This window comes from Manduca sexta, chromosome 26, assembly GCF_014839805.1.
Source record: "Manduca sexta isolate Smith_Timp_Sample1 chromosome 26, JHU_Msex_v1.0, whole genome shotgun sequence".
NCBI classification, from domain to species: Eukaryota; Metazoa; Arthropoda; class Insecta; order Lepidoptera; family Sphingidae; genus Manduca; species Manduca sexta.
In genome coordinates this window covers 16,821,657-16,842,447 of record NC_051140.1, presented here as the reverse complement: position 1 = coordinate 16,842,447, position 20,791 = coordinate 16,821,657, and the positions used below count along the sequence as shown (strand labels likewise).

At 35.0% G+C, this 20,791-nt stretch overlaps 2 protein-coding genes across 3 annotated transcripts in view; both read left to right on the top strand.

The window, feature by feature from the left end:
- Nucleotides 1-20,791, top strand: part of LOC115452770 (ATP-binding cassette sub-family G member 8) — a 77,733-nt gene that overhangs the window by 46,456 nt on the left and 10,486 nt on the right. Inside the window, exons 1-3 of one of the 2 annotated variants that reach the window (XM_037443450.1) lie at nucleotides 19,569-19,661; nucleotides 20,163-20,311; nucleotides 20,650-20,781. In XM_037443450.1, the coding sequence (XP_037299347.1) occupies nucleotides 20,193-20,311; nucleotides 20,650-20,781 (251 nt within the window). In that variant the 5' untranslated portion in view covers nucleotides 19,569-19,661; nucleotides 20,163-20,192. Of the gene's footprint in view, nucleotides 1-19,568; nucleotides 19,662-20,162; nucleotides 20,312-20,649; nucleotides 20,782-20,791 lie in introns of those variants that run through there. The other variant, XM_037443448.1, reaches the window with a different exon arrangement.
- On the top strand, nucleotides 3,749-6,769 carry LOC119190720 (putative cysteine proteinase CG12163). The gene is made up of 2 exons (XM_037443171.1): nucleotides 3,749-3,965; nucleotides 6,600-6,769. Exons 1-2 carry the CDS (start codon nucleotides 3,749-3,751, stop codon nucleotides 6,752-6,754), a joined length of 372 nt encoding a protein of 123 aa, XP_037299068.1. The 3' UTR covers nucleotides 6,755-6,769.

Genomic DNA, 20,791 nt, shown 5'->3' with positions numbered 1-20,791 from the left:
ATGCAATGCAAATGTTATTTAATAATCAGCCCTATAGCCTGATCTCAATAAATGATTTGCAGGTGGTAGGATATATTTTATATTCGCTCGGATAGCGACCGCCGTACACAAGGTGTTAATACCCGCCATAGTGGCCCTAAGTGTGTCGCATTCCGGTATCTGCCGTATATATAAAAAAATCTCAATCTCGATCTTCATACTTCAAAACTCATGAAACTAATCAAAATAAGTCGTTTGAAAGCATGTAAAAATATTTGATTAGTCCATTTTCGCGGTGGATTGAATAAAGCGATTTCGGATCATTTTTTCAAAACTGCTGGAAGTAGCAACCGATCTAAATATGAAATGTTTTGGAAAATAATTCCAAACACATTAAGAACTAGTTATTCTCGGCTGTTTCCTTTGGTTGTTTACGACATGTGTCGCATACGGGAAGGCCCGTAATCTTTGGCAAACTTTGTCATTGTCAATGAGGCGTATGGTTTTAAAACACAGGAACAAGTGTGTTTGTTTTTAAAACGTGCAATTTTGCGGACCATTTTTTTAGGTTATTAACAATAAAAAGATGTTTAATGGATTCTTATACGGGCTCGTTGGTTAAGCGAATTGTAATTAAGTATTAGGCGTATAAAATTCAATAATACGATGGAGAGGTGATAAATAGTGGAATTAAAATTGCTGCTCAGGTGCGTCCAGTCGATATATTCATTAAGTATTAAATAAAAAAACGGAAAAATAAAATTATACTATTTATGTTATAATTAAATAACTGACAACGGTCAAAAAGTATACAAATATTGAATATTAAAAGCGAAATGCAATCAAGTAGCCGTTAAGTTGTATTAACGCTTTACGCGACTTATAAAACACTTAATCTCTGATTGAGCAAAATACTCATGTGTACATTAGTTATAGTCATTTTAATAGGGTACCGGACTAATTTTCGTTCTTTACTATTATCAAATATTTACATAATATAAATTATAACACAGAAGAAATTATTAAAATCCAGTAAAAAATCAACAAGTTATAAGTCTTTGAATTTCGGTGGAAGGGGTAATTTACAGGACACAGAAAAGAGACGAAATACCCACATGTGACGTCATCGGGAAGTATGACGCGTGCGAAAGAAAGAGATGAAGCGATATCCCCACATCGCGCCCACTTCTGCACATTACACAATATTTTAAATATGAATTACTCGCTCATTTTTGAACATTTTTATGCAGTTTTCGCAGGAGTGCTGCTTTTTCGTATTATTAACCATTACATATAGAATAATGTACAAAATCAAGCACAGGCCGGTCCCCTATTATAGAAGTTTCCTATATACTAGTGGCGATAGGACCATACAACCGGATTCTAGCCGGCTTCCCGTTTGTAATTCATTAAAATGGTTCGCAGACCATATTTATGATTATTAGTACCTATATGTAGTGTCGGGTTCCTTTTCGGTAAATTACACACTTTCCAACTGCTATGTACCAAGCTTGCTTTAAAAGTAATATTATGTAATTGTACGGAGCGCTTTGACTGCGCCTCCGGGATTGGTAAAGTCCATAAGCATGGAAACCCATTTACAATAACATAGAGGGCTTGTACGTTTGCCTACTAACCGCCATTTTAAATAAACGATCACAATCGCTATTTTAGATATATTTCAAAAATGAACCAATCAGAACAAAGCTTTTTTTGACATGCGTACTGACGAGTTAATTGATTGGTTCATTCTTGGAATCGGATTGGATATTGAGATTGAGATCGTTTATTTAAAACGGCTGTAAAGTAATAAAAGAACTTAAAATAACAAAGTACTACATGTGCTAATATGCTCATCGCCTTGACCTATTAGAGGTTATATGTATTTACACAAGGTTCAATATCGTTTAACCAGAATAACAGATTACACTCATACTCGGAGGCAAAATAGGTAACGCGATAATACCTACTCTGACATACTTGAATATAAGAGACTTACGACTTATTACTAAAATAAATTATTACTTTACTGCTCGTTTAACATATTAATGTTGGTATGTACTGGAAAGATTGTCGAATGCAAACCCGGGACAAATAATTGCGACTCGAATTTTTTTCCCTTTCACTTAAAATGGACGTTTCACTTGACTTTATCTTTATTACCCATAAATAACAAATCAATCCACAAGAAGTATGCGTTGCCTAATTCATGGAAAAGAGAGATTAGGGTAGGCAGAGGGTAGCTCAAATTTTCATAAATAAAACAGCAATCTGTCACTTCATTAGATTTTTTTTGTAAAACAGTGACCATATTAGGACGGTCAAGCTTCATTCAAAGCTATAGTTACGTCAAAGCAAAAAAAAAAACATGAATGAAATTCTCGTATCATTAATACTGATTTTATTTGTACTGTTTACTTACACTACATGAAGTCAATCGCATAAATATGTTTTTTTTCCATGTTGGGAATATCGTAAATTGAATACAAATATAGATATTATTGTGTTGTAATAATAGGGGACCGGCCTATGCTTGATTTTGTACATTATTCTATATGTAATGGTTAATAATACGAAAAGCACTCCTGCGAAAACTGCATAACAATTGGTTAAAAATGAGCGAGTAATTCATATTTAAAATATTGTAATGTGCAGAAGTGGGCGCGATGTGGGGATATCGCTTCATCTCTTTTCGCACGCGTCGTAATTCCCGATGACGTTACATGTGGATATTTCGTCTCTTTTCTGTTTCTTGTTAATTACCCCTTCCTTCGAAATTCAAAGACTTATAACTTGTTGATTTTTACCGGATTTTAATAATTCCTTCTGTGTTATAATTTATATTATGTAAATATTTGATAATAGTAAAGAACAAAAAGAGTCCGGTACCCTATTGGTCTTACGGAACAGTCACATTACATATAGGATTTTGGGAACCCCTTATACTAGAAACTACAATCTCAACCTCGACAGTCTTGTGTGTTGGAAATTTAAATTGTACATACGAGTTATCGGTCTCAAAGCAAACATTTGCAGTCATACAAATATTTGCCCCAATTTTACAACCAATTAATCGAATTGTGAAATGGTTCTGATAAAGTTTTGGTTTTATCAATTTTGTCAGTTTTATGGCGTCCCGACTGCCAGATTACAGAACAGTTTGGTGGTAGTTTACGGGGATATCTAAATATTTGATTTATTATATCTTGGCGTGATCAAGTTGATTCATGGACTATTAAACAACAGTATAATAGCTGGTGGAAGTTATTTGTATTCGCGGGGACATTTTCCAACGTATACGATGTGTAAAACCCTTCGTAATAGTCCACGTAAGCGTATCGCGTGCCGGTTTCAAAACTCAGGCCAGCATAATTTTGTCAACTAGCAAGGGGTAATCATCTGCTCAGTCAACATTACCTGGACCCACTCCACTTAACATCAGATGCAATGAAGTCTATTTTTCCTGTCCGTATGTAAAAAACAAAAGAATTGGTAGAACAATACTGAAACATTAGCCCCCTCCCCATCAATTCTTCTGAGCTTGGTTTCCATTTTATGGTTGCCAATTCACATTGTAGCATATAAGGGCTCACGAACATTTCCTGGTCTTCTACCCTCTCCTCATTCTTAGAGTGTTCCTTGTCCTTCCTTCACATATTCCCCATATATTCCCTCCCAACTTTCCTCCAGGGTCTGCAGTCGCTAAGGGGATCCCAGTATCCCATTCACAAGCTTCCCTCGGTGTTGACTGCGGGGTCAGTAAAAAAACATGGCAACATTATTTATTTTGCATAATGTAACTTGCAGGGCAATAGAACAGCTCGGCGGGTTGGAGTCCGAAGATGATTATCCCTACGAGGGTTCGGACGACAAGTGCTCATTCAATAAGACGTTGGCGAGGGTACAGATCAGCGGCGCTGTCAACATCACCTCTAACGAGACTGACATGGCCAAGTGGTTGGTGAAGCACGGACCCATCTCTATCGGTAAGGTTCTTTATAATAATATCAGCCCTGTATTATATACTTGCCCACTGATGAGCACGGGCCTCCTCTACCACTGAGAGGGATTAGGCCTTAGTCCACCACGCTGGCCTAGCAGGTCTGGATATCATTAGTGGAATATACAGGATCATTTTGACATTCCGTTACTAAATAAAACCAGACACTAAACTTCTTAGAAATACCACTTTACAATAAGTTACTGGAACCGTGGATGTAAAATAAAAAGTGTAAGTATCGAACAAAATAAATATTATTATTAAAACTTACGCGAGACATATTAAATTAGTCAAATACGTGAGTAAAACCGTGTTGTTTTTGACTAAAATAAATATTCAATAAAAAGTGATTTTTATTTTACACGAGGAAAGCAAACCGGGGTTTTAGTGAAAACATTCGGTATTCATGGATGATATTTGGCACAATGTTAGCACAGGTGGATTATTTCATTTATTAACGCAATGTCAAAATGACCGTGTACGCTTATGTTCAGCTGTTCTGTGGTTAGTGACTATGGATAATGTAATCCTTCAAAGAGTTCTCGTTACAGCTTTCTTACTACGTTTCGTAACTACGTTCCCACTGTTCTACAATTTGATAAATATAATTAAATGTTTGTGATCAAATGCCAGTTTCCACTGTTCTACAATAATGTAATATTGTTATTGTAACAAAGAAAAAAAAAGTGAAAAACATTCACGTCGAATTGATAACCTCCTCCTTTTTTGTAGTCGGTTCAAAAATAAAAAATAAAACATCTGTTCCAATAAACGTGCACTTGTAAGTAAAGTACATGCCTCTGTTACATTATTTCCGCGATAAAACAGCTGTTATGTGTAACTAATTAATGAAATATGGTAATAAAATGCAAATTATTTACGTCTACAATTGGAGTAAGTAAATATTTCCTATTCAAAAGGCCAACTTCACGAAAATAATTTCTATTGACGCCATTCTTTCTTCTATAAGGATTGCCTCCAACTTTCCTTAGTTCCTGCTTGTCTTACAATTATCTTGAAGTTGAAGATATTCTTTATTGTTTCGTGTTTTCTGGGATCATAGATTAGATTCTGCCTTTTTGGCTGGAACAATCTGTAGTATTAAGTGTTATAAGTACACGATAACCTAGTTCGGACTGGTACCGCTTGCCAAGACGAAGGTGTGGACCTTCAAAACTCAAAGCACATTTGTCGCAGTTATTGTGTATTCTCAATTCTCGTTCGATTTAACGGTGAAAGAAACCATAGCGAGGTAACCTATCTTAAATTTTCCATAAGAATTTCGAAGGTATGTCAAGTCTGCCAATCCGTATTGAACCACCGTTGTCGACTATGGCCCTCTCAATTGTAGAGGAGGTCCGTGTTGAGCAGTGCAAGTATTGTATATAGACCCGGTATTATCAGGCTTAGAATATTGAATCTTATACGGAGACGGAATCCAGAGCAAAAACTGTAAAAAAATTAGATAGACAAATAGATAAGATACCCACCTAAGTTAATATAATGTGTTTACAGTCAATGTTAACTATATGTCCTTTTCCTGTTCTTTTTAAAGTTATTTGTTAAATATTGTTGCTACCGATAATGCAACTAATAGATCTTGAAAAGTATTTATTTCTTACTGTATTTTCCGTACCTACCGTTAAAAGCTATAATTATATGGTACTAGCTGACCCGACAGACGTTGTCCCGTCTTAACTATGAATTTGCAGCGCGCATTCTGTCAATCGCTGACAGTTATTTCAAACAATTGACAGTTATATAAAATTAATATTTTCATTAAGTTTTCGTAAATTTTCTAATTTTCCGCGCTATTTTTTGAATTTTTCTTTCATAGGAACCTTCTCTTGACAATAACAAACACAATAAAAAAATTGATAACTCGGTCCAGCCGTTCACCGCGCCGCGTGACCACGCCATATATATATAGATTTATAGATTTTCTTACTAGGATAGTGTTTGGAAATTCGAAGCCATAGAGTTCATGATAGACTATTTTTGTAAGAGTATTTTGATAGAGTATTTTTTTTCAAGTGTGACAATTCACCTTTGACCAACGATATAATATGTACTACGTACTAGATTTGGCGTTCCGAACATTCACTGTGTTCAACTGATTTGAACTGATATCTATTCAAACTGACTTTATAATAGTATGGTCAATATTGGCAGCTTGTGGTTGTGTACGGAATGGCGCTCATGATACAAAAACTCGAGTCTAAGTGTAAACTTGGATAAGAATAAAAAATATTAGTCAATAAGTAAAATTATTTGTTGTTCAAGTGAACAAATAGGTTATCATAGTGACGTTTCGGTCGCCATTTTAGTTCGAATTTTGAACAAATAGTTTATATGGACGTTCGTGTCTATAGAATATACGTCAATGCCTTTGACCAATAAAATTTTTCAATAAATAGCCTAACCGTTCCAAAGACAGTTTCCATGTATCTCCTATTTTCAAATTTCCTCCTATACATTGAAAAAACAAACACAATATCGTATAAAGTAAAAATCCATAAATTTTTAAGACAATAAATTCATGTGAGCATTAATTATTTTATGAATCGAGTAAACCTCTTTTTCAAATCGGTTAAAAATGATATAACGTTGTATTCGGCAGGTATAAACGCGAACGCTATGCAGTTCTACATGGGTGGGATATCTCATCCATGGAGGATGCTCTGCAACCCCTCAAATCTGGACCACGGAGTGCTCATCGTCGGATACGGGGCCAAAGGTAACAATCAACCTTATTACATATTTCATATGGTGTAAATTTAATTAATTTCACACGAGGCGCTACTGGATAGTGACCCTAGTGGACTGAACGCTTGCCGCTTGGTCACACCACCGATTTCTTCTAATGTAAGGTTCATGCCTGGATATTGACATTCCACTGGTGGTAGGTCTCTCATATGTGAGAGGCCGCCTGGGTAAGTACCACCGCAATGTCTATGTCTGCCGCCAAGCACCAGTGTGTAGTCACTGTTGTGTTCCGGTTTGAAGGACACTGTAGCCAGTATGTCTACTGGATATAGGAAGACTTAACATCTCATGTCTCAGAATGGCGAGCGCAGTGTAATATCAAACAATACTTTGTAATACATGGTGTTAGGTGTTTCTACTGTTTATCGGTCGTATCGCTTACCATCAGGCTAACGGCAAGCTCGTCTCGCCATTCAAAGGAATAAAAAATATCCAACGGTATCACACTTTCAGAATGATAGTCCTTCAAAGTGATGGACCACGTTTATTCATTCATAAAGATATCATTCTATGTGTTTACACCTGTACCCATTGATTAGTTAAACAAGTAGAGTGGTAAACAATTAGCGTGACAAACTGTAGTATCGATGTTTAGGTGAAATATTAATTCTAAAAATATATACTGAATGTTAAATGCAATGGAAGTTAAGTCTACCAGCCAGGGATGGTGGATGGATGGTGTCACTCTCGATGGTCGCTACCAGTGGCAATGGGTGAAATTTTTCAAAAGGCAACCCGAGGCAAAAAGTATTGCCTTAGTTATACATATCTCGGCCAATTTGACAAAAACATAAACTAAGACAAATGTTAATGAACCTATAAGGGAAGCCGGTAGGTATCGGGTTCTATGGATCCTACGGCATTAGTCGCTACGATTACCTGCCCAAATTATTGTACAATCCATCTAATGGAAGCAATATAGAAAGGGTCATGGGAGGAAGGGATACAGTGTGGTTACCAAAGTTTATTTGCTCTAGGGTCTATATGATAAATCTTCCATAGGAGAATGTTAATCTGGATGTTTACTACAGCAAGAGAATTGGTCTGAGTTAATAAAATCTCAATTTCCATACGAAACCCATTAAATGTAATTTCCTGTGAGACAATGGTCGATCATGACCATTCATGCTATCGATTAAATTATATAAATTAAAGTTTACAGCACTTGATCAAAAGAATTTCTGTTTAACAATACAATCTTTAGTCTAATAATAAGTTGGACAATAATAATAAAATTTGATAGCAAATAAAATATTTATCGATATCGATCAAGGTACATGCCTTTTTTAACCCCTTTTTATCCGCCAAACACACACGTGTTTGGTAAGCCTAAGTCCGCATTGTTAGATTCCACTGCTCAACCAAATAGCTTCATTCAATGTGTTTTGTTTAGGAAGAACCACTAATAACTCCATTCAAATTTTATTTTTGAATGGCTTTGTACCTCAGTGGTAAAACATTCGCAAACAAATGTTTGCACGAGTCTAACAATCGTATGTGGTGTTAATATGACCAAATAAAACTGTAATATCGCCAGGAATACATATTAGTAAATAAATACACGGGCGTTGCCAAGGAGGGACAGCTGATTCTAAAAAAGTAGCCAAATGTAAAGCAGCCAAAGTTCTAAGTTGACTTGACGTGCTTGATCTATCATTCGCGTACATCGTTACTCGAATGAATTCACCAATTCCATTCCTAATATTCCGTACGGTCAATTACGCTCTGCTCTATGTTATTGTTAAAGCGGGAGGAACATGTGCTCTTGACTTTAAATATAATAATAATAATAATATCAGCCCTGTATTATATACTTGCCCACTGCTGAGCACGGGCCTTCTCTACTACTGAGAGGGATTAGGCCTTAGTCCACCACGCTGGCCTAGTGCGGATTGGTAGACCACACACCTTAGAAATTCCTATAGAGAACTTCTCAGATGTGCAGGTTTCCTCACGATGTTTTCCTTCACCATTAAAGCGAACGATAAATTCACAAAGAATACACACATGATTTTTAGAAAAGTCAGAGGTGTGTGCCCATGGGATTTGAACCTGCGGACATTCGTCTTGGCAGTCCGTTCCACACCCAACTAGACTATCGCCGCTTCTCGCTTCTTCGCTGTTGACTTTACCTACAATTAATACTATTCTTATTCTCCACATTAATTGCCCCCTTCCCCTAGGCCATCGGCTGGCGACGCTCTTGTAAGTTCACAAAAAGGGAATTAATATTCGATGATTCAAAACCTATCACATGACAAAAGTGAGTTATTTATAAAAAAAAGTCATTGATGTACCTGAGGCTGCACTCATCGCAGAACAGACATTTCCAAATTGAGCAAATATTTGTACAATTTATTGCTGAACAAATAATAGAAATATTCTCCTCATACGTGCGTCACTTCGAGGAAAAATAATAATTTGTCAAGGTCTCATTACTTAGTAAACAGATAACACGTGATGTCAAATCACAGCATATGGGTTTTACCATTGAGCTTTATTTGTTAAAACCGCTCACTGAGCTGATGACTAGCTCTAAAACGATCACTTAAGCTTTGTTTAAATACAATACATTAACAGCCGTACTTATAAATTTGTTTTAGTGTTAAGAGTGGCTTAGACAGTAGTCAAAAACATCACCGGTTTCTTAGTTTAAACATTATTAGGAGGCAAGATGGTGGTTTTCACTTATAGCTGATCGGGTAAATTTGGACTAAAAGCGGACAAGTCTTTTAAACCTCAATTGTTTTTAAAGTATCACGACTCTATCCTCCAGGGGTAGGCAGGAACTATGGATTGCCACTTTACACGATTCTGGCATATTTTTCTTTTTTTTTATTATGAGCCGAGCTTGTCATTCGCCTCATGTTAAGCGATAAGACTACTCATGAACAATAGAAACCCCATCAAACACCTTGAATTACAAAGTATTGTTTGGTATTCCACTGCGCTCGCCATCCTGGGACATGAGATGTTAAGTCTTACTATGTCCAGTAGTTACACTGGCTGCAATGTTCTTCAAATAGGAACATGACACATTGCTGCTTGGCGGCAGACAAAGACATTGCGATGGTACCTACCCAGACTGACTGTCACAAATGAGACCTACCAACACTTATTTTTATAATAAAACAATATAAGTATTTTTTTAATAAAATAAAATTTACACCCATTATTAAATATTCCATTTTTTTTGTCGAGATCTTTTCATTGGCAATGCTCTTATGAGTATGATCTGTGACACGCACGTGTTATGTCTGCTGCGTTGTAGCGATGAAAAATATTTTCAATGTATTATATCGCCGAGCTTTCAACTTTAAGGATAATCAAGGAAGACAACTTAGAAAAACATAACGCAATGATTTTTTGCTTAATATGCATGTTAGGAAATGCAGTTTAAAGGTTTATACACAGTAGATACTTTAAAGCTTACACAATATGTTTCGATAACAATATAATATGCCGAGTATCGATTGAAAACAATCATATCTTAGAGACAAATATACCGCCAATGAGTTACATATGTACATATTTAATATATGTACTTATAATTCCAGGCGTTTCTGTATCGTTTTATGTAATTTTTTATTAAAACTAAATACTTAGTTTAATTGCAATGAATTATGTTATTCAAATCAAAACTTAAAACGCTTTACATAAAAGTTCATTGTTGCTTGGATATGTTTGTCTTTCAAGCGTCGTTATGAATTTCGAAGTCTTTCGAACCTGCCACATAAAATAATACTGTATGTGTAATCTTCAAAAATATAATATAAATTGTTAATTTCAGTATAAACTACAAAATACAAATGCCTTTAACACTGAAGTCATTAGGCTGTTTCATAAAGTAAATTTGCATAACTAAGCTTTTAATATGGTCGCAAATATTACTAAGAACAATCATCAACAGGATTTACTTTGCATTAGTCATCGGTGAATAAGACTCCGCGAAACGGGTTCGTCATATTCGCCAGTAGGTGGTGGCCTTTCAACTGCACCCGCAAAACTAACGGCCAACAATGTATGAACCCACGAATGTGAATATAAGAGTTTGTTGAAGCTTTTGAATCATTTAAAACTGACTACGGAACGTGGTTTAGATATTTTGAAAAATAATCTAAAATCTATTACAAAAGAGATGATGGGATGTTCAAGAAACTAGAGCAAAATGCAAAGGCTTTGAAGAACCTAAGAAATTTGGTTATTTAGGTCCACGACCAGGGAGCTATTACCTGCTTATAATTTGTATTTATTGAATTAAAACGTAGGCTTCAGATTTCTAGTTACAAAAGGAAAATTCTCTCGTTATGCTTTCAGTATGCTGATCATAATACCCAAACATTGTTACTGGTTGACAATGCGAAAAATCTCGTAACACAAACAATGAGCAAGGATGGCACCTCGCCGCATCAAATGCACGTTAGTCACAGTTGCGTTACGGGGACCTTCGACGCTAATGGAAATCGCGTACTGTCTCGTCATTGTCTTATAAGCGAACATGACACAATTTCCCTTTAATAATTCATAATTGGTGCCGATCGCGTGAGAATTTTTCTTAAACGTGGTATGCGGAGGCGCATAGTTCATTCATTCATAATCAATTAAATAATCGTGACTTAAAGTTGCAACTTAGATTATTTAAGAAATCATGTAGTCAGATGGGGTATAATTTTGATTTTTTTAGTATCATATAACGTGTATAACTTGTCCTTTTACGAACTGAGTGTAGGTAGTGAAAATATAAATCTGATTTTAAACGCGAAGTTTTTTTTCTATTTCCTATTATTATTTATTCTTTTTTATTGTGCACCTGTCTACGTTCCCACTACACCTCCTTAAGGTTGTCTGGGTAGATGCCCATGGTATTAAGTTCACCTGTATACCATATGTACAAAGGGTCAAATAAAAATAATAAATAAAGTATTTAATACAACCTCACATAACCTTTTCCTGCGTCATAAAAACACATTTTTCGTCATAAAAACACATCTTTTATTGTGTCAACATTGTCTCTCAGTCGTGTCCTTTAATTATAGTGACGGCAAACATCCCTAAAAGGTTGGCGAGGGGAAGTATCTAATGATGCATAGCAGGCACTGTATACAAAAAGACGAGGAATTATACTTGCCTTTAGAATTTTACAAAGTAGCTAATGTTTATAAACAGACGACGCCGTTTGTGGAGTCACGTTACACAATTTACCAGCGGCATCGATAAAACACGATTCCGTGTTTTCCAGCGCATAGATTGTATTTTCGGTTGCCATACAACAAGATAAACGTCTTTTGACATTTATTTGAAATAAATATGATTCGTGCATGAAATTTTTTTAAATGAAAAATAAAGATTAAAATTAATCGCATTATATGAAATTGAAGATGATACCGTGGACAAATCCTGTTTGTTCTATGTTCCTTAGTGCACATAATGCACTCTATTAAAAACATGATCACAGTAGCCTTCTGTCTGTCGCAGACCTTTCCCAAGGTGCGACATTGATCTTGTGCGCAGGCGCCGTCTCCTGTTTCCAGTTGTTTACTTCAGTAAGTGGTTACTTAAAGTATAAATTACAATGTCATTAGATACAACAGTTACTAAACAATTAACATTTATTTTATACTTAATAATATTCCTGTTATGTGTTCAGCTACTTTTGTAGTTGACTGTACTTAGGTATAGAGAGAGGGATCACTTATGTCTTGTTAAGGAGTCTTGGAGCAAGTTTATTCATTCTCTTATAGATCGGTGTCTTGCCAGGATAAGACACGAAATGTATTGCAAAACATCAGACTTAGCATTAGTCTTAATGTCAGCATAATTAAAAGATTAGTAAACGGATCTAATCAACAATACAGAACGTAGTTCTAATTACTACAGGGGCGTTATTCTCTATCCCGCACGTTATTTTGACAGTGCGTAACAAGCACGTAACACAACGCATCATGTTTAGGACTATAGAAACTTGGCTTACAGAATACCATTCCACGCACATTTCTCGAAGATAACATGACACGGCCGCGTTACGCGTTTACACTATATCATACAGAATAAGGGCCCAGATGTGGATTATGCGAATATAAAAATAACTTACAAATAAGCACATACATAATGTTGCATAAAAGGATATGTGATGATGTAATATGTCGGTTAATTAAGTTGTTAAGTTGACTCATTTTTTTATGATATACAGATAAATCTAACCTATTAAATAATACACATAATAAAACATATGTAATTAATAAAATAACAATACATATCTAAGAGTAATAATGAAACGGTAAGGGTCAAATTTAGGGCTAACTAAGGACAGGCCAATAATATTGACTAATTGCGTGAAGAGATTAATGAAGTAGATAATTTCTACATCGTGAAAATTGATAATGCAATCTATGCCTTCCTACTCTGATATAAGCTTCATATTGTTGCAAATAAAACTTCAATTTATATTTATATGACGATATCCGTAGCCCTTTATTCTAACATACATTGCAAGCCTTCAAGCGAGTACAATGATCGTAATGGCAGGGTCAGCGAACCACAGGCGCCGGGCCGCATACCGTCTTGGGTAAAAATAACTCTGGACCCCGAGCTCTGTTCGATATAGCCTTGCTTAGGGCTGATGGAATCTAAAATAGATTGCTGTTTAGGAAAGCAAAAACTATGTAATAATGAAGAAAGTACTGTGCCATTTTTAATTTCCCGGTTATATTTTGTTATGTCTTAAGTAAAAAAAAAAAAAAATATGAAGGTTCTAAATATTATACTTTACAGTTAGTTTTTATTTCTTAATATAATAGTATTCAATGTTTCTAATATTTAGATTGTTAAAATCTTTTTTTTTTCCATGATATAAAACACAAGGTAGACTCGAGTACTATTGCCAATTATTCCAAATTTATTTTATTAAATAAAGACATGTTTCTTACATTTCGTTTCATAAATTAGTTGATAACGTTAAACCTTCTAACGGTGAAGCCAAACTATGACTCATATATTTCATACATTTCAATAAACAAATTAAAACACACGATCTAGTTTTGCATAATTAATTTTCATGATTCATGATAATTGTCTTATACAAGTTTGATAAATCATGCTTTAATATTCTTGTACTTTACATACTTTTGTTGTGGCAAAAATATCGCAGATTAATTCAATGGAGTCTATTTAAAATACTATCAATTGCTATACTATGTAAAATGAAAATTTAAATAGGATCTAAGCTTTGTGCGCTGGTAGCCCTAGTTAGCATTTACTGCAAATACAGAAATCTGCGTGCAACTTTGAACGTAATGGAAAATGCGTGCGTTCCGACTCACGCACTACCTTATGTTATTACTTCTAATTGCTTATAGATACTGTATGCTTGAAGAGATTTGTGGAATATATCCTAGAAAAACAAGACCAGTATAGCTCCAATCTGTGTAAAATATTTCTTTCTATAATTTTTTATAGTGTTAAATAAATATACATTATCACATGTTTAAGTATACTACATAACAAAGGCAAAACCTAATGAATAATTTGCCTTTCGTTCCTCTCATCGACAGCAATTATTACAAATACTCAGGTCAATCACGGATCAATACAATAATTTTAAACTTGAATTTCATAAAGTTGAGGCTTTACTATATTAAACTTTTTCGTTTCTAATCATGGGATGAAATAAAGAGAGAAAATTGAACAATTTTACTACTGTGTTTAACACTTAAGTTCAAGATAAAAAATAATGAGTATAATAAATTAGTTCACGTAGGAAAACCGTACGTATGCAATTTAAATATCTTACTCTCCGTGATAGCATAGTGTTTCGCACTATTACTTAATTTCGTATTTAAAATGTAACAACTTTCGGATTTTTAATATTAGCATAAATAAAGTAAAAGTAACGTATGAAAGTAAAATCGACTATTGACACAGAAGAAAACCATCTACGTAATATGCGAGCTTTCTATGTTTAATGTGACTTAAACGGTGTTAATTTTACTGCTGTTATTTTCTTCTCTTGAGTGAAACTATGTAGGTTTATTATGTGTGTAATATACTATTTTATTACTTAATAAGAAAAAAAAGAAAAGATAGATAATGAATATCTTAATTTAATGATACTGATAGTACTTATAAAGCATTTTGCATTAATAAGATAATATATTATTATATATTAAGTATTCGCCCAGAGTCTGGAATTTATGCCGGATATGGCGATAGGCTTGCCATCTATCACATCATGAGACGTAATACGCACGGCAAAAGGAAAGTGCACCAGATACGCCCCTGCTTTCGCCTTCGGGTATAAAAGGCGGGAGTGTTTGTGTGTATTAGTTATATCTTTCATCTACGTCGATGTTCTAACTAGGCAGAGTTTATGTTATATTTTTGAAATTATTATTCTCATCTGTTAAGAACTATAGGAACAGGTCCTTTGACGATATCTTCCTTTGCCGCTAGAGCGATAATTATTAATTATTAATGAACACAACATATTCGAAAAGTCAGAGGTACGTGCCCTGGCGATTTTGATTGGATACGCGACCTTCGTCTTGGCCGTCCGTTGAACTTCCTGGTAGCATATCGCTTCTTTAATTAATATCTTTAGTAGGTATTTTATATGCGTTAAATTTATGTTTTATTTAGATCTACATTGACACAGTGTCATTATTGTCGGTCAGTTAGTAACAATCTAAGAAAATAAACGGATAATAATTCTCAAAATGTCTCTAATTTGTTGAACAAACGTACTAATCTTAAATATGGTGGTTTGGAGGACACACTACATAAAGTGGGCGAGCTTGCGCATAACTTCTTAAATGATTAGGCGCTATGTATGGATCGAGCACATGAATATACTTTGCAAACTCGAAATGTATGTTAAAACTTGGGTAAAACTGGTATGAGCGAGATTGAACTGGATTTTAATGCTTGTATTCGTTGTCTTTTCCCGGGCAGACATTGTCCGGCTGGATGTAAAAATATGTAAATCAGCGTTTCCTTTTGTAGTCTGCTGTAGGCATGCTTATGTATCTTTAATGTATTATGCATTTTATGGACAGTGAATTTTAAAGACAGATGGTATGTGATTCCACAGAGCTTAAAGAATTATGGACTTATGGGTTGTTGTAACAACTAAACATTTTTGGTTCAGGAACTTTAAAAAAAGAGTGTCGATTGGCATGGAGGTGATCCAAGTTTTTTGACAATGTATATTGTGTAATGTAACTTACATACCGTAAACCCAACCCTAAACGCATTAATGAAACTGGTACTTCTTGCTGGTTATCTGGCCAGTAATACATGACGGAAGATCGGCAATTAAAACTGTCGTAATGTAATCTAACTTAACTTTAGGAAGAGTAATACTTTAGAACACAGAAAAAGAAACGTTGAATCATTTCAATATCTCCAGAAAGCCAAAAGCTACGGCCATGCACGAAGGAAGATTACTATTCAAAACCTTCGTAATTGATCTAACCTAAGAAATATAAAATCCATTACATAGCATAACAAGCATTGGATTATTTCTTTATATTGTGAAAGCTACGGTTATAGCACTTCATTGTTACACCCTGCTCTGTACTCCGAACCAGGTTATTCAAAAGACATTAACGCCACATCACACATAACAAACAAGCCTCTTTTATATAACATTCTTCAGTTTCGTTTGCTTCCAAGCATGGCAACGCGTGGGTAATATCAAATTAATAATTAGCATACAAAGAGAACGACACCCACGAATCTGACAAATGTGCAATCGATATATTAATAACGGTTTTGTAATGAATCATAATTTAGTGAAGGTAAAAATAAAGTTATAGATGGGAAGCATTTATTTTGATTGTGAATTATTACGATGTTGTACGGGTGTAATTAGTTTTGCAATAGCTTACTTATTATGATATGGTGGATCCCCTTTGTACGTTCATAAAACTAAAGTAAAACCCTCGAAGTGATTATTAAATTTAGGAATTGGCCCTTCTGTATTTTGTGATTAGTTCCTCCATACAAAAGTCACACGTCTAATCCACAGTCTAAACCAACATAATGAAAATAATTCCCGTGTACCAAGGATTTCAATGAACTTTCGACCTTAACACCCAGATTCAAAACTATATGCAGGTCATATAAGCTTTATACTTTTTTCAGTGGCTTTCGGCTCAAACTTTCATTCCAATTATCTGTCATCATCCACATCCTCAAAAGCTATCAAACGTTTGCAAACATAAACAGCATCAAACTTATAATATTCTCAACAAACGGAACGTCAATGAAACCTTACTCATGTTTTGCGATAAAAACAATATGTTCACGCGCAATTATGTTAATGAACACGCGATGTCGAGGAACCGGTAGCGTAAGACACGCTATCTATCGGGGTGAGGGTCTGCGACTTCCGAAGCGGTTACAATCGACTGATTGGGGGCTGGACCGGTACCTCGCCTATTGGCACACTGGCTTGCAACATCATGGCATCTATGTCGTCTTAACTCTCTGTTTATGATGTGCAACTGTTGGCATTTCGAATGTTAAAGAATTAGGTTATGAAACAGCTGCTCAGAGATATGTAAAGCAAATGATGGTCAGATTATTTTGCTATGATTGGTGAGTTGATAATTATTAATAAGCTTACTTTACATTAGCGAGTTTTTGAAGCAATATGTTGTGCAAGATTAATAGCCCACGAAACTCAGCGAAGCAAAACACAGCAAGGAACAACTTGGTAATGGATTACCCTAGCCGTGAAGAGTCTGTTTGATCGTGCTAATCCCAGGAACTTCTAAACCGATTGAATTATTTTTTTACTTATAGGAAGCTACTTGAGTGGTGTAAGTTACTTTTTAATCCTGGGAAAATATTTACCGCGGAAAAAAAATTCACACAGGCGGAGCCGGGGGCGAAAGCTAGTAGATTATAAGTTGTGATACTCACTTCGTACTAGAATCCCGTTACAGATGCTTGTAATCATAGTATGGGAAATAGTTTCGAAGGAAAATTAATATCCAAGTTGTTTGTAATTTATATACTCCCTTAGTATCAGTGGCGGTCCAGTGATCGAAATTCGACCATCGAATTTATTATATTGATAACACAAATTATACGCACATTTCATTTTTAATTATACCAAATCTTACACTCCGTGCGTGCAATATACTTAAAAAGCGATATCAAGTTTTTTCTTCACGTATTATTATATAGATGATTTTCAGTACTTATATTAGGGTCAGTAAATTCGCCGTAAAATAACACAAATTAGAGCGAAAATATCTTAACAGGAAAATGGCTTGTTTCGTAGTGGTAACTGTATATCTAGACGTTTTTATACTATGGTGTAATAGAATAATTCTTCCCTTTAAGTTAAGCGATTTATATTTGTTATCAATGAAAATTATATCTTGCGTTGCAATTTGTTTAAGAACGCACGATTCCGTTGTCCGTTTGCAAACAAATATTAATCAAAGTTTACTTTTGTGATAAGTACACTGTGTCCAATATACGTGACGGCTTAGTGACATGCCGTTATTTAAAAATGGGTACCCCTGTTCTAAATTATATTTATTTCTTTAAGGATGTTTTTTACAACTACATGTAGTTTATTAGATATGATTTTTTTTCCTTTACACTTTTACAATCTACAGTCTTACTTATAAAAATTTCGCAAAGCTATGCTTAGTTAAAACACAAATTTACTCGATCAGCTGTAAGTCAAAACCCGCCATCTTGCTTCTTAATAAGATTTCAACTAGGAAACCGGTGATCTTTTTGACAGCTATTTAAGCAATTCTTTACCTCCTCTTAGCGCTTAAACAAGTGTATAAGTAAGACTGCTAATGTGTATCTATAAGATAATTGACATGTGGTACCAATTAACACGAAAATCAAATTATTACAATTATAATAGACACGTCACTCTACACGTCTCGTATAAATCTTCATTAGCGTGTCATAGAGAAGAAATGTTATTTCCCTGATGTTCTGGAGAGAACAATACACAATCCCACGGCTTGTTATAGGCGTTTTTCGCCGGGGGTCTAGTTCAAACTGTTACAGCGAAAGGTTAAGTTTACTTTACGTAACAATTTCCCAAGTTTAACCGTTAAACAAAAACACGTTTGAAAGCAAGAAAACCTTCGGTTAAATATCGCACCATCACACACGAGCGAACGCTATCTATGCATCACGCTCATAACTCAGTGTTGAGTTGACATTTGCGTAACATACAATGAGATGGTGAGATTGGGTGTGCCATGTGCCAGTCACCGTCGCATTCGCGTCCGGTGTTACTGTACTGTTCGTTTGTACCAGCGACCTTTTTGATTCGCTACAGTCCGCCAGGATACGGCCAATGTCGATCGTCAAAACTCCAGTCGTGATGAGTTTAGGAATTACGCAATTTGTGATTTTTATTTTATGATATAGATAGTCTAATACTCAATAAACTGATAATTATATTATGTAGGTTTAAATATAAATATGTTATGATGAAAGATTGTAGTTGCAGTAACTTGAGTAGAAAGGCATTTCATAGTACCGTTCTTTATGTTTGATAATATCTATCTTCAACTGTTGGGTCATTTTTTGTTAGTCTCTTATGAGTAAACATTTCGTTTTTTTATTTTTTTATTACTGCGTCTATTAGCGCAGGGTAATAGAGGTGGAATAACTGGCAACATAAAAAAAAAATGTTACAGATCCGAGGTTTGATATTAAGGACCAAACTAGTCTAGACACGATAACTCAGTATCCAAATATGCGAACCAGATTTGAAATTCAGATTTCTTTTTTCTTTATATGTAATGATGGTTTAAATATATTATTAGTAAAGTTTAAGAATATTTTTTTTTTTTACAGATGAATATAAAAAGCAAAACGGAGTGATGATGTGCAGATATAAGAAAACAAGTCGTCAAATAGGATGACACCGGTAAGTGGAAATTAGAGTATTATCAGTATTACAGGATAGAACTCTAGTATGCAAGTGTCTGGATACCTATACATCATTATTTATTTCTGTCAACAACCAGTCATAGACTCTGTTCCGTTCCAGTTTTAAAGGTATTCCAGTTATAATAATTGGTATATTATTGCCATGTTTTAGAGAATGTAATCAGTAAATTGAATAATTATTTTGAAAATGAATATCGAATTTCTAGAGTGGTTGATGAGGGACGAGCAGAGTGCAGTGCTAATTAATGATTTGAAATCTTAACTTCTGGAAGTAAAAGTTATTGTTTAAGCAGATTCATCACTTAGAACGACAGGAGCGACTTGTTTGTCTTGTCATTTAGTTGAATAAAATACAGAATGAGAAACTTTCTCTTAAATTTCGTGTTTAGCTTCAAGTATTATAGGACAAAAATGAGTTTTATGATATAAAGACCTGTGTTAACTGGGCGTTGGTACTAAAATTGCATTATTTAATAAGGTTGTCGAGAGTGAGGTGTGAAAGCAGAACATGTCACAATCGGCTCTCGGCCTGGGTGGGGAGCGGCGGTACTCGGTTCCCTCTAACCCGCTGATGCAAGACCCTAGAGGGATGCACTCCGAGGATCTGCACGCTTGGTCCATATACAGGTACAATGGTTACCACGTCGATGAAATTTTTCTTACTAAAGAAGAATATAGAGAGACATTTAAGAAAAAATTTAAGATTGAATTTAAAAAAGTCATCGAAGAACTATTTGAGTTAACATTTATGTAGGGTAAAATATAAAATAAGTTCCTTTTCTATCTAAATATCGAAATTGAATTCATAAATGAAATCCTAAATCAAAGGTCAATTTAAAATGTTTGTGACTCGACTCGAATCAACAATAATTAAGGAAAATTGAGGAAGAAAGACATTGAGCAAGTAACCTTAACATTTTTGTTACTGACCGTTCGCGTTGCTAAATCAATTAACGTTCTTGAAGGCAAAACCTGAACTCCGACTTCACGGACAGTGCTCTTGGCAGCACGGATAAGAGCCCACTGCCCTACGGGAACTTCCAGCTGCGAGACACCACCGTGCAGTCGATCCTCTCACACCCTCGATATGGACCCAAGTATGTTATT

What these genes read in the sequence shown, in the direction of transcription:
- LOC119190720 (XM_037443171.1), top strand. Translation starts at nt 3,749, where the DNA reads ATGGCAACATTATTTATTTTGCATAATGTAACTTGCAGGGCAATAGAA. An exon ending in GCACGGACCCATCTCTATCG is followed by an intron (nt 3,966 to 6,599) that starts GTAAGGTTCTTT and finishes TGTATTCGGCAG; the next exon opens with GTATAAACGCGAACGCTATG.